Genomic DNA, 24,881 nt, shown 5'->3' with positions numbered 1-24,881 from the left:
AATTTGAACTTTTTTAAGTACTGGCCGGTATATTTTTTCTTTCTTATTAACGCTAGTGTTTTGGTTTTGACGGGTTTTAAATGTCATCTCGCTGCAAGAATGGACTCACTCGTGAAAATATTCGTGCTATGATTTATTATGATTTTCGGCGTGGTTTAACGCAACAACAGTGCATAGATCAACTAACTTCAACTTTTCGTGATGAAGCTCCATCTAAAACTACTGTGTATCACTGGTTTAGTGAGTTCAATCGTGGACGTAGTATGCTTAAGGCAGGTCGCCCGAAATCGGTCATTGTACCACAAAATATTGAGGCTGTGCGAAAACTTATAATGGACGACCGACATGTTACGTACCGCGAGATAGAGGCGACTCTGGGTATTTCTATGACTAGCATTAATAGTATATTACATGATCATTTAGCTGTAAAAAAAATTTGTTCGCGTTGGATACCGCACAACTTAACTAAGGAGCAAAAAGATGCTCGCGTCGAATGGTGCAATAAAATGTTAAAAAAATATAACCGTGGTGACTCAAAGGCCGTTTATAACATCTATACAGGTGACGAATCCTGGATCTATGCATACGATCCCGAAACGAAGCAACAATCAACGGTATGGGTGTTTCAAAATGAGCTGAACCCTACGAAAGTTACTCGTGCAAAAAGTACATTGAAACAAATGGTGGCCTGCTTCTTCGGTATTAATGGCCATGTAGCTACAGTGCCACTAGAAAACCGTAAAACGGTTAATTCAGATTGGTACACGACCATTTGCTTACCGGAAGTATTTGAACAAATTCGTAAAACTAACCAGCGACGAAGAATCATTCTTCATCATGACAATGCCAGCTGTCATACGTCACGCGAAACAACTTTATTTTTGGAAGGTCAAAATGTGGAATTAACGGGTCATCCGCCGTACAGCCCTGACTTGGCACCCAATGATTTTTATTTATTTCCCAATATAAAAAATAAATTACGCGGTCAACGATTTTCGACCGTTGAAGATGCTGTCGACGCATTCAAACAACACGTTATGGAGGTACCTCAGGCGGAGTGGCAGAAGTGCCTCAAAAATTGGTTCACACGAATGCAAAAGTGCATAGATCATCAAGGGGAATACTTTGAAAAACAATAAAACCATTATCAGCCGTGTAAGTTTTTTTTTTTTTTTTTATAGGACATTATTACACAAATTGACTAAGTCCCACGGTAAGCTCAATAAGGCTTGTGTTGAGGGTACTTAGACAATGATATATATAATATATAGAAAACATCCATGACTCAGGAACAAATATCCATGCTCAACACACGAATAAATGCCCTTACCAGGATTCGAACCCGGGACCATCAGCTTCGTAGGCAGGGTCACTACCCACTAGGCCAAACCGGTCGTCAAACCGTTGTTTGTTTTTTTGTTTCCGGATATATAAGTAGCAACCCTCGTAGAGCTTTGGAGAGTCATCTGCCCCAACTCTGACCTGCCTACGACCGCCTGCTCGCAAAGACAATGGGACGAGCCGCTCTGCGTGCTGGTACGGGATCACCTGTACGAAACGTTTACCAGCCCCGCGGAGCGCGCTCGCTTCCTTACTTGTTCCCAGTGGGAGTCAGGGGCGTGGTTACATGCTGTACCGTCCAAAAAACATTTAGACTCTCGATGGCACTGCGACTCGGTGCGGTCTGTGTTGCCACGCACAAATGTCACTGTGGTGCCAATGTTACTGGTAGGGGCCTTCATGGTCTGTCCTGCAACAGGAGCGCAGGCCGCATCCCACGCCATGCCAGTATCAATGACATTCTGCGCCGGGCCTTTACCAGTGCCGGGGCACCAGCCGTCCTAGAGCCCACAGGCTTAGACAGGGACGATGGCAAACGGCCGGACGGCATGACTCTGGTTCCTTGGAAGCTGGGACGGCCTTTAGTTTGGGACGCCACATGTGTGGATACCCTTGCGCCGTCCCACCTTCCAGGGACCTCGACCAAGGCCGAAACGGCCGCCGAAGCAGCCGAGCGCCTCAATCCATTGATTCCGGTTGCATGTTTGAGCCGTTTGTGGTGGAGACCCTCGGACCCTGGGGACCCGGAGCCCATTGTATATTCAGAGAGCTGGCGAAGCGTCTCATTGATGCTACGGGTGACCAGATGGCTGGTTCTTTCCTTGCCCAGCGAATTGGCATCGCCATACAGCGCGGTAATGCCACCAGCCTTCTGGGCACCCTACCATCGGGCGACGAGCTAGCCCCCATTTTTTATTTGTAAATATATGTATTTAGATATGTTTCTTTACTTTAGTTATATTCATCAGTAAGTAAATATTCTTTATTGCACCAACAATTATACGTTTTACATGTATGTAAAATGTATAATTGTAGGTGCAATAATAGTACATTACGATACAAGTGCGAAAAATAGGAAATTCGAAACGAGCGGCTATAAATTAAAACACGACCGAAGGGAGTGTTTTAAATCGACACGAGTTGCGAATTACCCATTCGCACATAGTTAAAAGTTTGAGTAAATTACAATTTTAAAGAATTTTTAAATAAAATAATGTCGTGGCGTAGACCCATCGTTATATCTATATTTTTAATAAACATGTCAAATAAGTAAGATAATACAAAACAACATACCTGATTCTTGAAGCTCCATTATTATTAATGGTCACTTTTATCACAAATTTCTAAAGATAGCCGCTAATGAGCGGTCACTTAAGGAGTCACTGATAAGGGTGTGCGTGCAAACGAAAGTAGTGTTCACTTTCGAGTTTCCTTAAGGAATGAAAACAAATAGTTATGCGGGATCTATTTATAGTTAATTATAGTAGATTTATGGGCCAATGACATGACGGCATTCGATATTTGAAAATCAAACCTGCATTTTTTTTAATTATGAATACTAGCCAGACCACCGTGCAATATTTGGCCTCGGAGGGATTCAATCCAGCCTCTGTGCTTTTCATGCATACTTAATTATCTTATTCTTGTTGCAGCTAGCGCGTGCACACAGACATGGCGTCTGATATTTGAGCTTTTTACATAACGCAAATTACAATTCTGGTGACTGCAGCCTATGATCCATAAGTCTAAAAGGATAATCCGGGTAAGAATTTGTGATTCCATGTAGGGAATGTAGGTTCTTCTTTTGATCTTTGCTAACATGCAACTGATAAGTGGCACGTGGCATTTGTTATATTCCCGTGAGACCTAGAAAGTAATGTGGGAGTTTTCGTTATTGTCTGATTTATTTCTGTAGGAAATAGGGATGAAATACATATGCATAGTCAAGGTCTGACTTGTGCCTTACTTCAATTTTTTTATATTGATGGATTTCTTATGACAATTCATTCCTTAGCTCTAATGCCGGTGCTTGGGTTCCCTTGGTGCGTCTACTCTTTCTTCGGGCACGTGTCGATGCTGCACGCTGCTGTGGCCCTGGGCCCGTGGCTCGTGGTGCTCATCGCGACCTTGGCGTGACCGGAAGTCAGCCATCTGGATGCGCCTCGACGGTTTCGATACGTGTCACCGCGACTTGTGGCTGCTTCTTTTCAGCGCCATTGGAGCAACACGTGGCCGCGTGCTCCACTGTCTTCTGCTTCAGACACGTGACACAGGTGTGATCTAATCTAATCTTGATTACTCTTAATACTTTAACTAACCTCAGTGTAATAGTGGCCTCTTGATAGACTTCAAGTGCGTATCTGGTGTATAGAACAAACTTTAATTAAGACTGCGCTACCAGTCCGTCACCATTGTGTGTGTATTAAGTATAGAACCTTAATAATAGTAGTATAAGGTTACCTTTGTATTACCTCTCTGTACTGCTTGCTCATTTTCTTTTAAGGAATTATACATATTTGTATTTTGAAGCTCAAACAATAGTTTTCTCTCATCTCATCCTAGCTTGTACGCTATACAGCGTGCTGGCGCCCAAATATTACATAGATTAAGTATATTTCTTGGAAATCTCACAGACGTGTATTGTGACAATATATAGCGTCGAACCTACGAACCCTGAGAAACATCACCGTTAGTCTCAAAACTGAGCTAGACCGTAACATAGTAAGTAGTTTTTTTTTAATACGTCATAAATGGTACGGAACCCTTCATGGGCGAGTCCGACTCGCACTTGGCCGCTTTTTTATACCTAGGTTTTACAAACGACTATCAAAATACCTAAAATACGTAGATTAAAATATTCCATCCTTACTTTGCTTTTTGGTTTAAAGTTTGGGGATGATACAACAAAACGCATCCATCTTTTTTTCAATCTGTCAAATATTTGCAAGCAACGTCAACCTTAAATAAACCTTATTATTGTTTAAAGACGTGTTATAAATTTAATGGTCAATTAACAACATCTTCACATTCATTAGGAAATTATTCATTATGAACTACAAACAAGATCAAAATATTACTTAATATGAGCAAATGATTTTCGTTTTATTTGCACGCCAGGTTTCAACATTTTTTTTATCAAAAATACCGCACTTATTTTACGGAATAGTATGAATAGTACACGCATAGGTACCATCGTATTCTAAAGATTCTGACGATTAATAAGACGTTCGTTTCAATCCAAAACGCTCCAGTTTGTTCTGAGCCCAAGTGCCTATACAAATTCGACAATCTCCTTTACTGCCATCTTTCGACACATGATTAAAACTGTTAAAACGGCATTCGACTTTGGTTCTTATTATTTCACTGATATGTGTTAAATTTCTTAAATATCAAAAAGTGGCGCCATCTTACCGGGCATTGGCATAATTACCGGGCATGGGCATTGGAAAAGTTGTGGCGCCATCGCTCGAAACTCGAAACGATGCCGCCATACCTTTGGCCTTTGATCTATTAGATGGCGCCACTTTGTGATATTTAACACATATCATTTAAAGAATAAAGATCAAAGTCAATTGGCGTTCTAAAAGTTTTAATCATGTGTCAAAAGATCGCAGTAAATTTACTGTGGCTACAAAGTTTTCTTTGACAATCCACCTCTATTTCAAATTCTCTTTGATTCAAGGTATAATTCCAATTCCAACCACGAGTGGTAGCAGCTCGTATCGCCGCACTCTAGATAGTCAAGATTGGACCGAATTGGATTGGATTGGAACATTTGGATATGTTGTGTATGTTGTGTGGTAGGGCACAGCGCAGCGGATGTCATTTCAGATCTAGAGCAGAGCCCAACTGGGGAAGTACCTCCACCTTACAGAAAACAGCAGCCAAATAACACTAGACCCTACTCATACTGTTGTGTTCCTGCCGGTGAGTAAGGTTGCCAGAGCTCAACGAGGGGGGCGGGTTTAGGGTCGGCAACGCGCATGGAACTCCTCTGGAGTTGTAGGCGTACATAGGCTACGGAGACTGCTTACCATCAGGCGGGCCGTACGCTTGTTTGCCACCGACGTAGTATATAAAAAAAAAAAAAAACAACAAATCGAACAGTTTACCCTTGTCATTATGGTTCAATTTCACATATGGTGCCGCTGCCACTTGCGGCCGTCACTGCTGTTATTTTCCTATGTTGTTGCAAGTAAATATTATCAATTGCATTGTCTCTAAAAATGTCTGATATTCAACCTTATATCAATATCATTAGGACCTAGTAATGTGAATGATTTCGACGTGTTATTTATTAAATCTGACTATGTGTTATGTACCATATGTCACCTATTTTGTTTAAAAATATATAAGATAAAAGTAAGGCCATCAAGTTAGGTCATATTGTAGGAGGATATAAACGAATTTTCCAGAAACATGAAGTTAGTTTGTTTCGGCAATTTAACGGAACTGGTAAGTACATTTATATTTATTTATATATTTTTAGGACCCAAATATTTTTTATGATTTTATGCAATATTTATAGGAGCTATTATTTCATACAAAACTCGTACAAAATTTCTTCATATGTTCAGATGTTGAAGAAATGTTGTAATAACAATAACATTTTCATTTGTGCTAAAGCAAAAAAGTCTGATTTGTAATAAAGCAAAAAATGAAAATAATATGGTGTTTTTTGAAACTTTCAAAATTTCTCGAGAACCAAAGTAACACTGCAAAAATAAGTTTTTACGAAAAAAAAGCAAAAATTCATTTTAAGTAACAGTTTTACCAATAACATTTACTTTTTATGATCAAATACTTTAAAAAATCCCCTAAATGATGTCGCTAGGACGCATAGTTTCGGAGATATAAGAGAAAAAACCGAAAAATGGGATCTTCGATCCCCTCTCTCCCCGCGGCTCAAGGGCTACGGCCGAAGACCTTTCATACTCGTATGTGGACCTCCTAAGTAGTCCAAACAAAGTTACGAAGTCAAAATATGTGTATTTGCTGCCTGGCCTATTTATAATTTTAATTTATAATAATTCGTAACTAATGTTGATGAAACAAAAATGTTCATTTAATATTATTAATAGACATTATAATGACAAAAAGTAAAAAAAAAAACAAAAAAATATTTTACCTAAAATTAAAGTTTCGCCAAACAAACAAGCCTAAAACAGTTTGTGTGTGGTGAGCTCTAATTTATATAGATACAGCATCTAACCAAACGTAAGGCAAAGAAATGTACCACACAATTGTTAGATCATAATTATCATAAATAATGATAGCGGTACCTGATTTATTGAAATCCAGCCCGCGGAGCCAACGTGCCAATCGTTAACATTCCGTAGTGAACGAAAAGCAATTGCCACTGTCACAGTAATATGATAATAAGAGTGATAAAGAGAGATGACTACGCAACGCTACGGAGCGTTAAAGATTGGCATGTTAGCTACGCTGGCAATAACTTTTAGCGTCGGTAAAAAAAAACAACCACCTGTATTATTATTTGTTAAACATCTTATCATTATAGTAGACGGCGTACGAGCCCAATTCCAAACAGAAACCGCAAATCGATGTACAGTTTAGCCATTTGGCACACGCATACTAGAGGAGGGGAGTACTGACTCGTCATTTTTGTTTTGTATGAGTATGGGATTTTTTTTTTCAGAAACATGTGGTTCATATGAAAGGGCTTTTGAGGAGATTCTAAAAATCATCATTACATTTCGGCCATTTTTTTAAATAAAACAAAAATAATTTTCAAATCATACCAAATTTGGGCTCCTCCAGATACGATATAGCTGACTTTATTAGGGTTCCGTAGCCGAAGGGTAAAACGGGACCCTATTACTAAGACTCCGCTGTCCGTCCGTCCTGTCTGTCCGTCTGTCACCAGGCTGTATCTCATAAACCGTGATAGTTAAAATTTTCACAGATAATGTATTTCTTCTGCCGCTATAACAACAAATACTAAAAAGTACGGACCCCCGGTGGGCGAATCCGACTTGCACTTGTCCGGTTTTTTTGTAAACTATACATTTTGTGCGTGCTTCTGCCAAACGACTAAACTGTAGATACATCGATTTGCGTACACCTTCCACTATTATCAATTTGGCGGCAAAACTTTTATTATTATATTAACTTTATATAAACTTTGTCTCACTAGCTCCGTAAAAATACACTGATAATTTGAAGACGATCACTTTGTATAATATTTAATGAAGATTGAAATATTCTCGATAATGCCTTATTCAATTCAATACTGTCTTTCCAGACTCCAAAATGAAGTTCGGTATCCTCGCAGCCGTCGTCGCTCTGGCCATCGCCGCGCCTCCCAGAGCCGACGAGCAGCTCATCGTCACCAAGAAGTTCTACCCCGACTCCTTCGCCATTTACACCGGCCAACACGACATAATCGACATCGTCGTACCACTCAACCAGATCAACTACTCTGAGGACAGCAAAGAAGATACTGACGAAACCAAGCTCACTGTCTTCTTCGTTGAAGCTGATGTTAAAGACGATGGAACTTACGACTACAAGGGATTGTATGTCTATAAAAATGGTGTAGCCAAGAAGGTACTTGAGAATGGACAGTGTTCAACTTACGCTAAGAACAAGATCGTTTACTTCGGCGCTAGCGATGGCATCTACAAGTACAACGAACTAGACCAGACTGCGACCAAATATGGTACCGTTTCTGACAGCGTTATCAGAATGGCTGTTGATACTGAACATGCTCACGTATATTACTTAACTTCAGATTACGTTCTTTATAAATTTGATGAAGATGAAAAAATGGCCACTAAAGTTGAAGCAGTTAAAGACGCTAGAGACATGGTTTTCGATTACGACGGTATCATGTTCTTCTACGACGGCAACCACCAACTCTACACTTACAACGGCGAGCGAGTCCTTAAAATCGAGGGTCTCCCCGCTCAACCCACTAAAGTAGCACTCATCAGGGTTCCAGTTTCGGTCAACCAGATGTTCGCTGTTATTGATGGCCGTCTTTATGAGCTGAATGTGAACGGTACTAGTGAGATGGCGCCAATTAAGTTCCAGGCTCAACCGACCGCGTATGCTCCGGACGCCATTCTATACCAATACTATGCGTACAAGCAGAAGATTTACCTGTACAACCTAGTTACCCGGTTTTCTAGTAAGAACATTGATGAACTGAACCAGTTCTTTGAAGATAATGCGGAACAGATCAACGCTTACAAGAACATGAAGGTGTCTAGCCGTTTGTAATTTGTTTTGACTGAATAAAGTTTTGTTATAATTTATTTTTCTTTTTTTGTCATATTACCTGTTATTATAGGAAGTGAGAGTGAGCTCGAACAACTTGTATGAAGAATGATGCGATTAATATTACTACTATTGTTAAATCGTATCTCGAAACATAAATAACCATTTCTGTGTGTTCTGCCGGGTGTTTATAGTGAATAGGTATGTAAATTACTTTATTGATCCCGTCTGTCATCGAAACCGATTTTTTTCTTTCAGAAATGGTACTAGGTACGTATTAAAGTTACTACTTAACTAAGTAACTCTTACCATGTTATAACAGACCGCGGGTCAGGTAAAAATTGCGTCAGGCATTTCCTAAATTAAGCTATCGATATTTTCCCTAATACTAGAGATTGCTCGCAGCTTCGTTTGTAAATGTACAATATTAATGTTATGTATTTGTAAGTATTATTTCGGGGTCGATGATAAAATTGATAAAGTTTACACAATGCATATTTTATATGACTGCTAGGTTAGAAAAAATATGCTAAGTGTAAATATATTTCGGGTGATAAACTCATTACTTTAATTAATATTAAAATGTTATAAAATGAAGCAAATAGGTACAGTCAGCGTCAAAAGTAGCGTATCAGACTATGCATCGAATGTATCTACAGCTTCATTCTCTCACAGCTTCAGAAAAATAGATATCTTTATAAATAGAATATTTGGTATCATAGATGTGGGTGGTAAGGCCGCTAAGCTTAAATGGGATTGGGAGAGACACGCTTGCCGTATGCATCCGGATCGGTGAGCCAAATTGGCTTCCGAATGGACACTGCAGATTAGCCGGGGCAGAGGCAGACCAAAAAAGAGATGGCGGGATGACCTCGACGCTGTTTGCAGCGACTGGCAGGAACATGCACCAAACCGTAATGAGTGGCGGAATAAAGGGGAGGCCTTTGCCCAGCAGTGAGACACAAAATAGGCTATATATACATAATAATTTATATAGAGAACAATTAAATTGATGTAGATACGTTTGAACGTAAATGTCGACATACTTGTATATTCCTATTTTGAAAAGTAATTGAGGGTGACAGATACTTTTGGTGTGTTGTTTGATACGCTACTGTTGATCTAGACTAAATTATATTTGGTTATCAAGTGTATTAATTTACGAGTTTGCTTCGCGTTTTAAGATGTTATGACCATGACACCTCAGATATTAAACAAAGAGATTTGCACGTTCACGGTATGTTATTGAAATGGCGTACCATACTGTTTAACTTTGTACATATTAAACAATGGATATGTTTATGAAAGCAAAATGCGACGTTATTAAACTCATATTATTAATTAAATTTACGAATAGGGAGGATAGCTTGAGCTGTGTTTGACGCCCACAACGCAGCACATTTAAAATAATTTTACAATAACCAGAGTTTTACAGGTCGGTCAGACGTCTCTCTCTCAAGATGAAGACTAAGTTTGATGCCCAACCTGCCCAACCAACAAATACGCACTCAATATCAGACCTATATTGTTTATGTTACCTACGTATGTTGTCCGCCATTAAAAATGGTGTTTACCCATTCTGAAAATAATGATAAATAAATAAAATAAATATTCTGCCCCTATAAGTTCAAACGAATACGGCTCTTTGATGACGATGGCCACCGTGCGTCAACTACGCACTTCCTATACGGCGGCGTAACCGTATGATGTGCCAGTGTAATAACCGCCTAACAGGGATGCAGTCTGGCTGTTTTAGGCCTAACACTTTGATAAGGCACAGCGAAATTAAAATGACTTTGGTAACTAGTACCTATACACTTGAATCATATCAGACAAAGATAAGTGATAACAGTTATAAATTAGACTTAAACATAAAGTAGAGTCACCTTGTGAAAATATACCTACTTATCCACGTGAAGAGAAATAATCAGTTCATTGAACCCAATTCTGGATCAGAACAACACATTTCTGGATTGGATCGATGCCAAAGGTTATTTATTTTAGAAACAGTTGAAAACAAAGGAATCTAAACGCATGAGTGTATATACACAGGCGTCGGGGTCCGTGGAAAATGCATACTTCCTCTGAAGTATGAGAATTTCTTAGAAAACCTGAGGTACCTAGTTTATAAATAGAACATTTAAATGAAAATTTATATCTCACAGTTAAATGTAATAAAACGTTGACGTCGTCGCGCGACCTAAATAGCGGCTAGCGTAGGAATTGGAACTTACCGCAAGAAAAATTCAATTTCATTCGTGGGTTGATTAAATCGTCCGTATGGAATGAGTAAATTTCAGCCCGCAAGCGAAAAAGTGATATGAGAAATAGAATATAATATAATTTATATACAAAATAATATAACAACTACAAAAAGAGCTATATGTAGGTGAGGTAGTAATACTATCAAATTCATTTTACATCACAAATTCACGATTTATCCTGTTCTGATATATACAATAGGTATGAACCAAACGTTTGCTGCACACCCATTTTAAATCATTGTTTTACGCGGTAAACGCAGCGGTAAGCGCATTGTCATTTTCCCTACATTCCGTGATCGCATGCGATCAACGCTGCTTCTATCGCACAAAACAACTGCGCGCTTAAGATGTGTAAAGTCTAACACAAATTCGTTACATAAAAGTTTTGAATTTGATAGCTGTAGATAGACTTGTGCGTCTCCGTATAAATATACGGATATAAGTTGTCAAAAGGTGACGTTTAATAATCCTGTGACCACAAAATATATGGCGCAAGCTGGCCATCTATTTCAGTTGTCAGACTATGAGGCACGATTATTGCTAAGACTTTAAATCTCTCCTATTACAATCAATATCTCTTCGGTATAAACCAGGTAAACGTCAGGGTCATTGCCATATTACTTTATTAGGTTTTATAGTATTTATCTACAAAAAACCAGGAAAATCAAGACTTAAGTAGCTCTTTTACACCTAATACGAGAGGGCTTTTATAGCTTAAATATAATTTAATATAATAAAATCTAATAGAAAAGGAATCGGACCAACTTAGTGCCTAAAATGTCAGCACCGATGGTTGTATATATCACCGTGCACTGATCCAGGTCTGACGCGGGCAAAAATGCACCAGTGATAAATTTAATTAGGTGTTATAGTAAAATGTGCCTACTTTGCTCCAAAATTCGGAATTTAATTTTAAAATCAGTATACTGTGGCACTATAAACTGGAATATATAGCTTGGCAAGCCATTTACGTCAGTATAAAAGGCGACAGAATAAAAATTTATACACAAAAGGTTGCCCCAAAAATTTGAATTTTGCGCCTTTTTCTAATCACAAAGTGGGTTTGCCAGGGTAGGGGATTCAAATTCAACAACAACATAGGGCACGGTAACGCCCCCGCCAAGGTGAGCAAAGCAAAGCGCCCTACCTACCTTTTCTCGAAGCACTTCGTCGTTTTTTTTTAACCCTCATAACTTGTATTTGGATTACACTAGATAAGCAAAATGCTCGGGATATGATGTCAACAGTGGACTTATTAAGCACGAAACATTTCAATTGCATAGCTCTTATACTTTAGATTTTATTCATATCTAAAAACCCCCGATTTCGTCACTGACTCACTCACTCACTGATGATCATCAAAACTCTTACTATAGGGTACTTCCTAATATCCTAAGAAGCTGAAATTTGGTATATACATAAGATAGTATTAGTAGCGAAACGGCCAAGCCACATATTTTAACTACTAGACCGCAAGCCAGGAACAATTTCCATGACCAATCGCCTCCCGGCTGAAAACTCGTGTAGTGGTTAACGGCTAGGTATGATGAACCCTCGTGGACGTCAGCTGCCACAGTTGGTGGATTGAGGAATGGCAGCCACCGAAACACGTAAAACAAAAAAAATTGTCATCGCCTCCCGTTTGATACTTTGTCAAATGATAGTTCAGATGCTGTTGTTAACTAAAAAAACCGTCAGCCGGTTATATCGCGGTGGCAAGAACATCAGCTAGTCGCATGCACATGTAAAAAATAAGCGCTATATCTTTTATGATAGCGATAACAAATCATGAAACATTGCATGTAGCATCTCATCAGGCGTAAATGCCTGAAAAGCTATCAACGTATTACGCAATTTACACATTACGCATACTTTGCCGCACATAAAGTGGTAAGGCGTATATTTTTTACATGTTCATTTTACAGCTGACGGTCATTCCACCGCGATAGAACCGGCTGACGGTTTTTTTAGTTTAAAACAGTATCTAAACTATCATGTGACAAAGTATCAGCCTCGAACCTCGAGGCGATGACTGACGAAATATGCTCCTGGCCCGCGGTCTATAACTTGAAGAGTTTGTAAATTAAGGCTTGTAGTTAAAGGCGTGGCTCTACATGAGATCTGATAAGTTTTTGACAATGCGAGCCTTATGGTTTCGCCTGGGCAACATTTTACATTAACATGTTTTTAGTGGGATATGTTAGGTATTTGTAATATGGCCTTTGCTCCCTTCAGACCGGGGTATGATGATAATTACTTAATTAGTGACCTGCTCTTACCGTATATGGGCACTGGCAATTATTCTATCACCGGCGAGCTGCCAGACGTGGAACTCGTGTACGGCCAACACGCCGTCCACTTTCTCCAACAGGCGGCGCTGTATCGCGTCCACCTGAACAAATAACATGTTACACTGTATCTTATTGTATAGGCAATTAAGTTATAAGATATCTGCGTTTGCGCACATCGAATACGGTTCTATAAACATTTTGCAGTCATAACATTTATTTATTGCTGCAATGGGCAAGTGTTATCAGTCTAGTAAATAATAATTACTAATCTCTGCTATTATAAACATTTATACTATCTGATTAATTTTCGTATTACTACTGGCTACCAGTCCTTATTTTTAAGGGTATTCCGCAAAAAAGGTCACCGTTTGCTGTTTACAAATTATTCTTGAATGTGAACATTGCAAAAATGTTATGTGCGATATACTTGACCTGAATTTAAATATAGTTGATTACTAAAATGCGCTACTATTTTTTATCAAACAACAATGAGACCAGTCAATATTGATATCGGGCAAATACAAGCGATTATGATAAGATAACAAAACTGAACGTGTCTGAAGTACAAGACTGGATCCGTTATTTAAAACATGTACACCGAACCAAAGACTTAAGTTTAAATAAGATAATTTTGTTTACGCCCAATGCAAAGACCGATTAGACTGTATCAAATTCACATATATTTAATTGAACTGGATTTATAAGAGATATCAATAAATCATTCACTTGGTAACATTTAAATATAGATCGTGTCATTTAACGCGTGCCTTGACTAATATTGTCCCGTTATTAAAGATTAGATTTGACAAATCTACGCGTCATCGTGGATGACGGGAACTGTAAGTACGTAGCTAAACTAAATACCTACTCCACCGGACAGAGGACTTACTAAAGCTACAAATTTAACAAGCCGTTGACAATCGTTTGTCTTTTTAAGAAAAATACAAAAATTGAATAGGTTTTAAGGTGGTTTGGTTGCAACATTATAGGGATATTGGTTAAATTTATTGAATGTTATAATTATGAATGTAGTAAAGTCACTCAAACAACCAATATAGGACATGCTAGGATTATGAAGTAGAAATTTAAAATATTTTTCTAGGTTTTACACAAATAGTCTTCATAGTCTCAAAGACTTGAGGCCAGTAAAACCGTAATTATTAATAAAAAGGTTAAGTAAACTTTTTAAAAATATGCATGTACCACGTACCACTCACCTGAATATGTGTAGGTACAGTTTGCAGAAGAATTAAAGCAGATTCTCTGAGCAGAGGCCACACAGACAAGAGAATCAGGATAACTAAGACTAAACTAAGTGCGGGGTCGAGGTAGTATCTGTAGGGCCACCTGGTGAGCCATACTACTAATGCCGACGCGACTACTATGAGGGAACCTGTAACAAAACATATAACTGTGAATAGTGATTAACAGTAAAAGCCATATAGAAGCTAAAAAAATTCGTGCCTCGAATGTAACATCTTACTAAAGTAGATGACGCTTTACGGCCGGTACATTATGCAGTAACTCTGTTTGTCAAAAGTTGAAGTTTGACAATTCAGTTACCATAAAACATATGGCGCTATATATACGCCCTCTGACTGGGCTGTCAAACTCGGGGCAAATATATCATCAATAAAATGTAAGGAATCGATTGGTGCCATTTTTTTTTTTAAAGTTAATGAAATTTAAAAAAACTATTACGCTCGTGAGCCTAATATAGCTCATTCCATCTCAGTATGCTGGCATACAATAACACCGTTTACGAGCAAGGTTATCCATAAGACTACACCAAAGTTTGGATGTCCAAAAACTTGATATATTTTTATATGTATTTCGCCATTACACGTTTATTACGTCCAAAAAATATTATTACACGATATAAATATACATATTTATTTGTTATTATACAAATTAAATGCTATATACTACGATATTTCACTAAGGTGTGATATTTCAAACATAAGATAAAATTATCTGTCAGATAAAGATAACACGCTCCCTTTCTTTCACAAGCAAGAAGAAAAAGAGAGTGTTATCTTTATCTGACAGATAATTTTATCTGATATTTGAAAAATCCGTCCTAAAACATGTTTTAAATTTATTATTAGTTATTGGCTGAATGAAACTATAATTGCCGCGTTGGCTGTCGTTAACAGAAAAAATGAAAAATTATAATTTTCGTTATTTTCACTTAAAAATTATTTGTACTGTATCAAACTGTATCAAAATAATTCAACTTCAATTGCAACTGTGATAGTATTTTTGTATGAAATGAGTTGTTCTAATTATTTTTAAAATGTAAGTCATCGTTGAACGTAGTGTATAGTGCTGAATTAACAATAGCATTGAAGTTCAAGTATAAATTCGTAACTGGTCTGTAAGTGTAATACTCGCGTAACCAATATTTCATTTATTGTAATTTTTTGCCAATGTATTAAAAAACGTCGTTTAATGTACGTGCCTTTTATTCGCCTAAGACATTTCAGGACTCGTAAATAATGACACACTTTGCACACTTGCATTGAAATGTACTATTTTTGTTGTTTGTAATGAAAGAAGTCATGAAAATATAATATTTGCACAATGGGTCTACCCAAGAAAAAAGTTACGAAGGTTTAGAGAGCGTAGGGGTATAAAGTACATACTAAAATGTATTGATAGTTCTTTACTCTGGCCACTGACTTGTTTACGAATTTCTTAAATATTGCGAAGGTTCGCACGCATGTCAGGTGTTTTCAAATATAGCTGCGCGAATGCGAAGCGCCAGTGAATTCCTGGGTGCGTTTTGACAGTTGATGTATGGTTGCACAAATGTGTAGGTGAAGGTGGGTAAGCGAAATTTCGAGGTTCACGTCCTTACTCCTTGGATGTGTTGTCAAAAACTGAGACGACTTGGAAAACTACAAATGTCAAAAAATAACTTCGCGATGGTAGTCCTACCTAATCAATACGGGTTTGCGTACACGAATATCATAGGCGAGGAATTATATTAAGTGTTTTGTATCTTATTGTACCTTTGATACAAGCTTTTATCGCTGACTGTTCTTTTAACTGGCAACTAATACTTATCGAGACAAATCTAACAAACTCAATCACATTTAGGTTGCGTTGCGTTGTTTTATCACAGTTCCTATGGCCACCTCCTGTGTTCATCATCAGATCAACTTCATGGTACCATACCTAATCTTGCATTGTCACCCAACCTACATATGTAGTTTCAGCTCAATCGAATAATGGAAAGAGGGTCTAATTTAGCTTGCAAAATTTGATCCGAACATATATAGGTACATTGCAAGTTAAATACAAGCTTGTAAAATAGGTAAAAAGTTACCCTTTCCTATTGTTCACTCAGCGTATCCGATAGTTAAATACAACAATTGATTTTACGGATCTACACTTTACAAGATTTAATTTAAATTGTATTGTTATTACTGTAACTGAATGGCCTAATCTTCACAGATTGGTTTCAATTATAATACAGTAAGTATGTCAGCAACAGACGTATAATAGGAAGTATTCTATTTTGTATTTAACACAGGAACTTTATACATTAGCGTTTGCGTAAAATCCAGTAGTTTTGATTTTTTGCAGGCTAGTTTATGATGCATGATGTTGGCCCAATGAATAATCCAAGTTTGTGACCTCAAGCGCCGAACACAACTTTGTCACAAATCGAGAATCCCGCGAAAATTTCGATAATTATTTGATTTGGGCGATTATAACACTAAAGGACTAGTTTTTGATAGTACCTTTTCATGGCGTTTTTAAAGTATACTAAATTTGCTATAATTCAATTACAATACAATTTACCTTAGAGTTGGCCAAAGGGCGCCGTAAGCCTAAGAGATTGCAATATATTCGAAAAAATTCGACCAATACCGCCGTGACTTAGGTGGCCTATCAGGCTATCACTTTTTCTTTCCTATAAGACATCTATTTCATTTTGAAAATATACGTCAACAATGTTGTTATCTACAGTCTAACAAACCAAATAAACGATATATTTATTGAGGGACTAAAGCCGGCACGGCACCCTATCTGTTCCTATACAATTGTTCGCATGCATAACGCTTTGTTCGGTCATGAATGAGGGCTCATTGAGTCCGATCGAACAGAAATGGGTCACTTGTCGTTGGTAATTCATTAATACTAGCACACGTTTACTTGGACAGTGAATTCTTTCATTGTTGTTGCGAGACTGTTATTTCGATAATGAGTCGAAAACGTAACGTAAGCGAATCGATTTCCAGTGAGCCTTCATTGCAGTTTCGGTTTCTATCGCTTGGAGCGAAAACGAAGCGTTAAGTTGTATTGGGGTCTTAGGTTTAGTAGGTACCTAATGTTCGTGAGTGAATGTAGGAAGTTTAGGAAAAAATAGTACCTACCTCGAGTTTGACACCTTAAGACAACTGAAGTGGCATTATTTGGGGAAATATGTTTTGTTTTACTTTGACTGAATTGTAAAACGCGAACTTTTGACAGTTATCGCATATTGTACGGATGCGTACAGCGCACTATGTTTGATTTATTTTATTTTATTGTTTTTAAGGGATAACAAACAACTATACAAATACAATCTACAAATGGTGTTACATTATAAGTGTTGTTTTTATGTACAGCCAACAACGTTATCCACAAGTTACTTATACACATTAAGTTGAAGAAGGTAGGACAGATATACAATTTTACTATGCTAATAATAGTTTAAATGTATCTCTGGCTAAACACGGCAATTATAAATTAAATTAGTATACATTAATCTATATTAAACAATCTAATAAGGCTTTTCTATATTTAGCGGTGGGCAAGTGAAATATATCTATCGAGGTAAAGTGTTGGTTGTAGGAAGCATGGAGCCGGCGAAGCTTTTGGAGTCCCATAGGCTTACCTTTTTTACCAACGGACCTTTCAGCCCCGCCTGCCCGTAGTGAAATCGAAATTCATTCTGGATATTATTTAAGGCGGGGGTTTTAAAATGGACATGAAAGTTTGCGCCGCGATTGGACAGGAATAGGTCAACGGCAGGCCGTGGTTTATTAATTATAGAACACGTTCGTTTTGCACGTGCCACGTTTTCATAAAATTGCAGAAACAATGCTTTGCTCACGAAATCCCCGAGTTATATTTTAAACGAGAGTCATTATATGACACGTACCTAAATTTAGAAGCAGCCGTATATTTCTTAATTTAATTCTCTCCACGTCGCGTTTTCATTGACGCCACTTTTTTTGTAGTAAAGCCTTAAAATAAAGTTGATAATAGGGGTTGGTATTTATTTGCCCTTTAACGGCTAAAAGTCATTCAAAAATAGATTCAGTAGGCGGCGTGCTAATTTAGTAAAACCCTAATAGTGCCTAACTAGAGTTGTGCCTCTGTCGACAACGTACTTGTTTTGTATGGTAAATGTTCTCGCTTGAAAAAATTGCCTATAGGAAACGGAGAACGTTCTTGAGAACGGCACAACTCTATGCCCAACTATTTAAGCTTTTATTGGAACCTCACATATACTTATCGCTTTATGGGAACCTTGATTTTCCCTTAAATACCTACATCATTCTAAAAATATCCAGGTCTAACAATAAAGATGTTTTTAAATATATCAATCAAATAGTTCACGATCAAAACGATAAGATAACCGGTTTTGTAATTCGGCAATAATCCTCCACACCTTTTAATAGCCTTGGAAATTTTACAAAAAAGCAATGCTATTAACTAAATCCGAACGCGATAAGATTTTTTACAAATGTAGAGCAAGGTTACTACAGAGTACAGTTACATACACAAAAGGGATGTTAACTGTCGTTAAAATAAGTAATTCCAAGTTGGAATTTCCAACTAATTTCACACCATGTACCAAATAATCGGAGCGTTGGTAGCATAGCGGTAAGGCGTGCGCATTTTAAACAAGGTCACAAGTTTGATTCGAACCTTTACCCTACCAATGATATTTTGAATCTTCGTTAAATCTACTGCCTGGGGTCAATTGATGGCATAAGGTTGCCGGACAGACAGCGCTAAGAAGATTGTGCACAAGATAAAGCACTAGACAATTACTGAAAAAACGATAGCTGCAGACACTATTGGTCAGAATTTATATTTCATAAAATGCTTTTAACTTCAACTTTAAATTAAAAATACCCAATAATTGTACTTTTTTCGGAACAAAGGAATTTTTGAATAGCTATAAGTGGAAACTGTTTTGGCTGATGTTCCAACTTTATCTTTTACCTTATTGTATTATTACGTGCTGTATGTTTCCCAAATAAAAAATAAAATAAAATAAATAACCTAGAAATTCTGCAAATGCCTTATTTAAAAAGGGCTTACAGTAGTTAGAATAAAATGATGTTAATGAATTTAAATGACATGACCGTCAAAAATAATCTTGATATGAAGTAAAGCTAGAACACGCCAACATTTGGATTTGGACACACATTTGTGCTTATATTTTTTTGGCATGGATGGTTAATATTTTTTGTATACTTAAATTCTAACCGCTATAGCATGAGGAATAAATTATACTACGGTAATTTCCGATTCTATAATTCGTTTTCATGATAACGAGCTTTAAACAATGACAGCGAAATCACTTAACAGTTTACACCAATACACAGTGGTCATGCGTTCATAGAGCAGCGGTAGAAATTCAAAAGTCGTACTAAAATCTAACAAACAGAACTTAACGTTTTATTATGATTGTACTAGACGAAAACCCGGCTTTGCTCGGGTAAAATAATAACTCTGGCACACTCAGTTAGTCAGTAGAAAAATGCAGCTATATAATTTTTAAGAGTTCAATGAGGGAGACCGGTGAAAGAACGATAATTGTTGATTTTAGATTTCATACAATGAAATTAAAAAGACTGCGTCCTACGCCTAATTATGTAGAAAAGGAGGTAACATATTTTTTTTTTGCCACTGCACCCACCTTGACACATTTCAGATTTGCCCTATGGTTGACTGGTAAGATACCCGCAATAGGGTATTCAACTATATTTAAGATAAATTATTTCACACCATGCATGAAATAAAGCACCAGATAATTATTAAAAAAACTAAATAGGATAGAAATATAAAAATGTGCCTTAAAAACCTAACTGCTTGGCAAAGAAAACAAATTGCCAAACGTGAACTATGCATCATTGAAGAGTTCCATTCTGTTCATCATCAGCAGTTCCACTTCATCAAATGTCATTTCTACAATATAAATACTTACTAAGATTACTACCTAAATACTTGACTAAGATCACTATATATATGCCTTTAACATTTGAAGAGTTCACTCGATTCCTCATGGACCCCAACGTCAGAACTCAACCCTGACAAAAAATTGTCTTGAAAATCTAATTTGCTTAACAAACACAACACAATCGCCAAACGTGTACTATGCGTCGTTGAAGAGTTCCATTCTGATCATCATCAGCAGTTCCACTTCATCAAATGTCACTTTTTTAAATGTAAATGCTTGATTTGTTACAGAAAATACAAAAATCACTACATGTATGCCTTTCACATTTGAAGAGCGCCCTCGATTCCTCATGGATCCCATCATCAGAACTGAGTTTTGTCAAAAAACGGGACCAATCTGTATATATATAAATTCATACAAAAAAATAATTTTCAAAATCGGTTCATAAATGAGGGAGTTATGGAGTAACAAACATTAAAAAATAAAACAAAAAAAACATACAACCGAATTGATAACCTCCTCTTTTGAAATCTTGAAGTCGGTTAAAAATGTAGGCGTGAAGGGTTGTCCTCCCATAGAAAATTTTATTTACCGCGCCTTACTTTATACATCATTTACAAACAGTGACATACATAGTCATTCTTTAAAAAAAGTTTGTGCATCTTACACACTGGGTGCCAACCAACATGCCGTCGCACACGTATTCACAATTTCCGAACGCACCCGTCGCTGTCATTTTCCAAATTTAATATGGCCTACCTTTCGTCATGTGTTTGTCATTAAATTAACACTTTTAAATGCAAAATACGCGATAATCCGAATTTTGCCAATATATGTAGTCGATTCAAAACTCTTATTTTTTAACGCTCTTTCATTTGAGTATAATTTCATTCGGGTCTACCGTAAACCTCGACGGAATTATTAATATAGATATGATCTGAAATTAGTGAAATACAGTCTTTGGGTAATCAACCATTCTTTTTTTTAGGTAAATCTCGCAAACCAGTGATGTAGGGATCGGATGTCATCATAAATGTATTGAGCAATCTCACCTACAGGCAAAACAGAATATTCTATGAACTCAGAACCGGGAATCAGTGCCTTATGCACAGAGGCAGTAAGATTATAACAAGGATATGCCGTTACAAGCAGTATCAAGTATGAGTATCAAGTTCTCTAGCTCCGTGATTTCCGCGGATATTTCAGGATACTCAGAAGAAAATTTTCTCGCAGTGTTTCCGTTATTCGAGGAACTTTTCGGTTTGTCAACAATAAGATCCATTTTTTGTCCAAACTGGGTTTGAACCAGCTGTTTCATTTCTGAAAAATAGCGAATTTACACAAATAGTGACATTCTCTCTAAATTTTCTAGTGTTAATACCCTCATCAACTAAAAAAGACAACAGTTGCTGAAAGACGTATCTGATTTTTTCAGCATTTGAAGCTTTAGCTGATTCAAACCAAAGATCAAATACAAGCTTACGTGAAAATGAGCAATTGATTTCTTGCCCTAAATAAAGAAAAAAATAATTACATATTTTGGTCTTAAAACTTCAATGCCGTAATAAGGCTACCACCAACACCTTCGGCAATGATCGGTAGAATTACCACTTGTTCATGATAAAGCACACTTTAGACTACAAAATGACGTATGAATCATTACGGGACTCGAAGCCCTCGAAGGCTTTCTAAACTAAAAGCTTCGAAATATCTTTCAAATGGAAACCGTCGTTGGTTATTTGAATGGGTCCCGTAAAATAAATATTACAATAAAACAAGGCATAGAAGACAATTAAATTATCTTAAAAAATGTAGAACATACCTTTGTGTTTAAATAATTATGACAAACCTAAACAAAACATGTAAATGATCAAATTTTAAGCAACGAGTTAATGTTCCGCTTTTCGATAACGCGTTCGAGTGTCATGCGGTATGATAACTTTGACAGCTATAGCAAAGATTTTTGTTCAGACCCATGCCAAATCTTATATGTTTTCTAAAATTACCTAGTATAAAGTACCCTGCTTGCTAAAAAAGACAGTCAAAGTAGATCCTCAATTTTGTCTTCATCTTGGAATATTCTATTAGGCTAAAAAACTTGTGATAATGTTAATATATCAATAATCGATTATTTTTTGTGTTTTTTTTTAAATGTTGGGGAGACGTTAAAGACAACTAAAAATAGAAACGTACGAACATACAGTGTTCTTGTATACAGACCGAAATCTTCCTTTTGTTATGGTGCTAAAAAGGTACAACTTTCGTAATTGTATGCTAAAACAGTTAAGTCAAGTTAGATTACGAGCTTGCAATGATTTACTTGCTTCCTGTAGTGATGCTAAATGATATTTATATGCAAAATTAACGGTAACAAAATGCTTCATAATTTTTAACATGTTTGTGTGCGTTGTTAGACAATGGATCCTATAGAAAAGCAATTTCAAACAATAACACAGAATAAAAACTTTTACTTGTACGAGTTGTTAATACAATCCAATAGATTGCAAGATAAAAATAACGCAAATTATCCTCATTATTTATTGGTTCAGCAAGCTACTTGTGATTGTAGCAAGCATAGCCGTTGATAAAGTCGCAGGAGGGATATTGACTAAAGGAATTTATGCAATAAACATTTGTGAAACTGACTTAGACCTATTTTGAAGAAGCCATAGCTCACAGTTACTATTTTGATAGCATTTATCGTGTTGTCAATACACAATAACAGTAAATAAACGGTATTAACCTGATAGACATGCTGACAATGCCCAACAGGTACTTTTCGCAGATGCTCCTAAATTAAATTACCAATTGATTGGTCCACATCAACGAATAATTGAAAAAGACACCTGTTAAGTTATATTATCCAGTAATTTGCAAATCAATCGGCCTTGGACAACTTAAACATACTGTGATCATGTCGTGCAAAGTGCCTGTGTCTTGGTCATCACAAAGTATATGTCAAATCCTGAGGCTGAAATGAAATGAAATTCAAGTATATTAGCACGATTCAGTGCGCCTTTTGTACTATAAGATTTTCTTTTGTGCAATAAAGATTAAATAAATAAATAAATAAACTATAACATTTTCTACTGTATTATATTTTTCTCCAGTAGACCTTTATTATCTATTTATTTATAATTTTATGTGCCCAAATTTTGGCCTGTTCAAGCTTGAGCAGTCAAGTGATGTATTAACATAACAAACCACACGCTAATTTAGATCAAGCAATCGTAGACTTTAAATTAAGTTATTTTGGTTATAATAGTTATTTTAACGTAAACACTTTCAAGGTCTCAATATTTAAAGGTATATTTGAGTACAGGTTCAAAAAATATGAAAAGGAAAGATTTACTTGACAACAACATACCTACTGGTATGCGTCTATTTTTGTAACAATTCTTATAAACAATGAAAGCTCTCGGCACGAAGAAACGATTGTTTATAATCGAACTCTCTGACTATACAATTCGGAGGTCATTAGCATTACACTATTGAATAACAAATAACAAGTGACTATCTACACATGGATGAGAAAAGCCGTCTCCGCTGATAGGTATTATAAAATTGGATAAGAAAAAGGTATACTTAAGCCGAAGATAAAGTGTTTTCACGTCAGCAGCTCGAACAAGGGTAATTTGCTGCTTAAAACCAGTGAGCAAAATCGCATTTTGCTCACCGAGTGAGACAAAATAACATTCAAGTTACCTTTAGATTCGAATGTCATTTCAACGTGCGGGGCCTAATACAAGTTCGAAATATTTGGATTTTATTGTCTTTATCCCTTTCATGTCATTAGCAAAAAGAAAGAGACAAAAAAAAAGTGCATACGTAATTCAACCAATTCAACGGTATATTGACGGTTTATAATAGACCCCCGAAATAAGTCAGACTGCATCGTTCCAAAACACCCTACGAGTCTTCATTCGTAATAAATAATTAATTAATGAAATAAAAGTTTAAAATTTAATAAAAACACCATATTTTACGTATTTTCTTATACAATCAAAACAATGAACTTATACAAATTTACGCAATTGTTACGCATTACGCAGTAAATAATTCTACTTAACTACTTTTAAATGACTTTTAACGATCTCTACTATAGTTGACAAATAGTATAGTTGACAATTCGGACCGGATCTTACAAAGTTTTTTTTTTACCAAATAAAACTTGTCGATTGAACTGTCAATTCATGTTCGTTAATTCATTATTTTCGTATTATTTTATTTAAATTTCTTTCGTTTTGTTTTATTGCGGTAATTAAAGTTAATTGTTAGAATGCCTTCAGAAAACATGAGTGAAATAGTGATCCGTCCGTCTGGATTACATTTTTTCAGGTTGTATTTTTTGATGGCTGACTGACGTGAAAAATTTTGTGTACTACACGAGATCAAAGTTATTTACATCTCGTGCGCTTTTGAGTCCCTTACTACGCTCAAGATTCTAAATTATTATTATAGAATCTTTCGCTTGCACGGGACTCAAAACAAGCACTCGAAGAAATATCAAACTTTGCTCTCTTGTTGTACAAATAACTATTTCTGCATTGCAGT

At 36.6% G+C, this 24,881-nt stretch overlaps 2 protein-coding genes across 5 annotated transcripts in view; one reads left to right on the top strand and one right to left on the bottom strand.

The window, feature by feature from the left end:
- The window catches only part of LOC133517179 (proton-coupled zinc antiporter SLC30A1), a 54,801-nt gene that overhangs the window by 16,518 nt on the left and 13,402 nt on the right, over nucleotides 1-24,881 (bottom strand). For both annotated transcript variants that reach the window (XM_061850377.1, XM_061850376.1), the window contains exons 5-6: nucleotides 14,356-14,531; nucleotides 13,127-13,239 (exon numbers count right to left, since the gene is read on the bottom strand). In XM_061850377.1, the coding sequence (XP_061706361.1) occupies nucleotides 13,127-13,239; nucleotides 14,356-14,531 (289 nt within the window). The remainder of the gene's footprint in view (nucleotides 1-13,126; nucleotides 13,240-14,355; nucleotides 14,532-24,881) is intronic.
- On the top strand, nucleotides 3,684-8,621 carry LOC133517180 (uncharacterized). Of its 3 annotated transcripts, XM_061850380.1 has the most exons (3): nucleotides 3,684-3,754; nucleotides 5,146-5,268; nucleotides 7,607-8,621. In XM_061850380.1, exon 3 carries the CDS (start codon nucleotides 7,615-7,617, stop codon nucleotides 8,584-8,586), a length of 972 nt encoding a protein of 323 aa, XP_061706364.1. In that variant the 5' UTR covers nucleotides 3,684-3,754; nucleotides 5,146-5,268; nucleotides 7,607-7,614; the 3' UTR covers nucleotides 8,587-8,621. The 3 variants fall into 3 exon arrangements, with proteins under 3 accessions (XP_061706364.1, XP_061706362.1, XP_061706363.1); XM_061850378.1 differs by lacking the exons at nucleotides 3,684-3,754; nucleotides 5,146-5,268 and adding an exon at nucleotides 5,108-5,129; XM_061850379.1 differs by lacking the exons at nucleotides 3,684-3,754; nucleotides 5,146-5,268 and adding an exon at nucleotides 5,655-5,796.

This window comes from Cydia pomonella, chromosome 4, assembly GCF_033807575.1.
Source record: "Cydia pomonella isolate Wapato2018A chromosome 4, ilCydPomo1, whole genome shotgun sequence".
Lineage (NCBI taxonomy): Eukaryota > Metazoa > Arthropoda > Insecta > Lepidoptera > Tortricidae > Cydia > Cydia pomonella.
The sequence above is the reverse complement of the archived record's forward strand: the minus strand, read 5'-3'. Positions and strand labels throughout refer to the sequence as shown.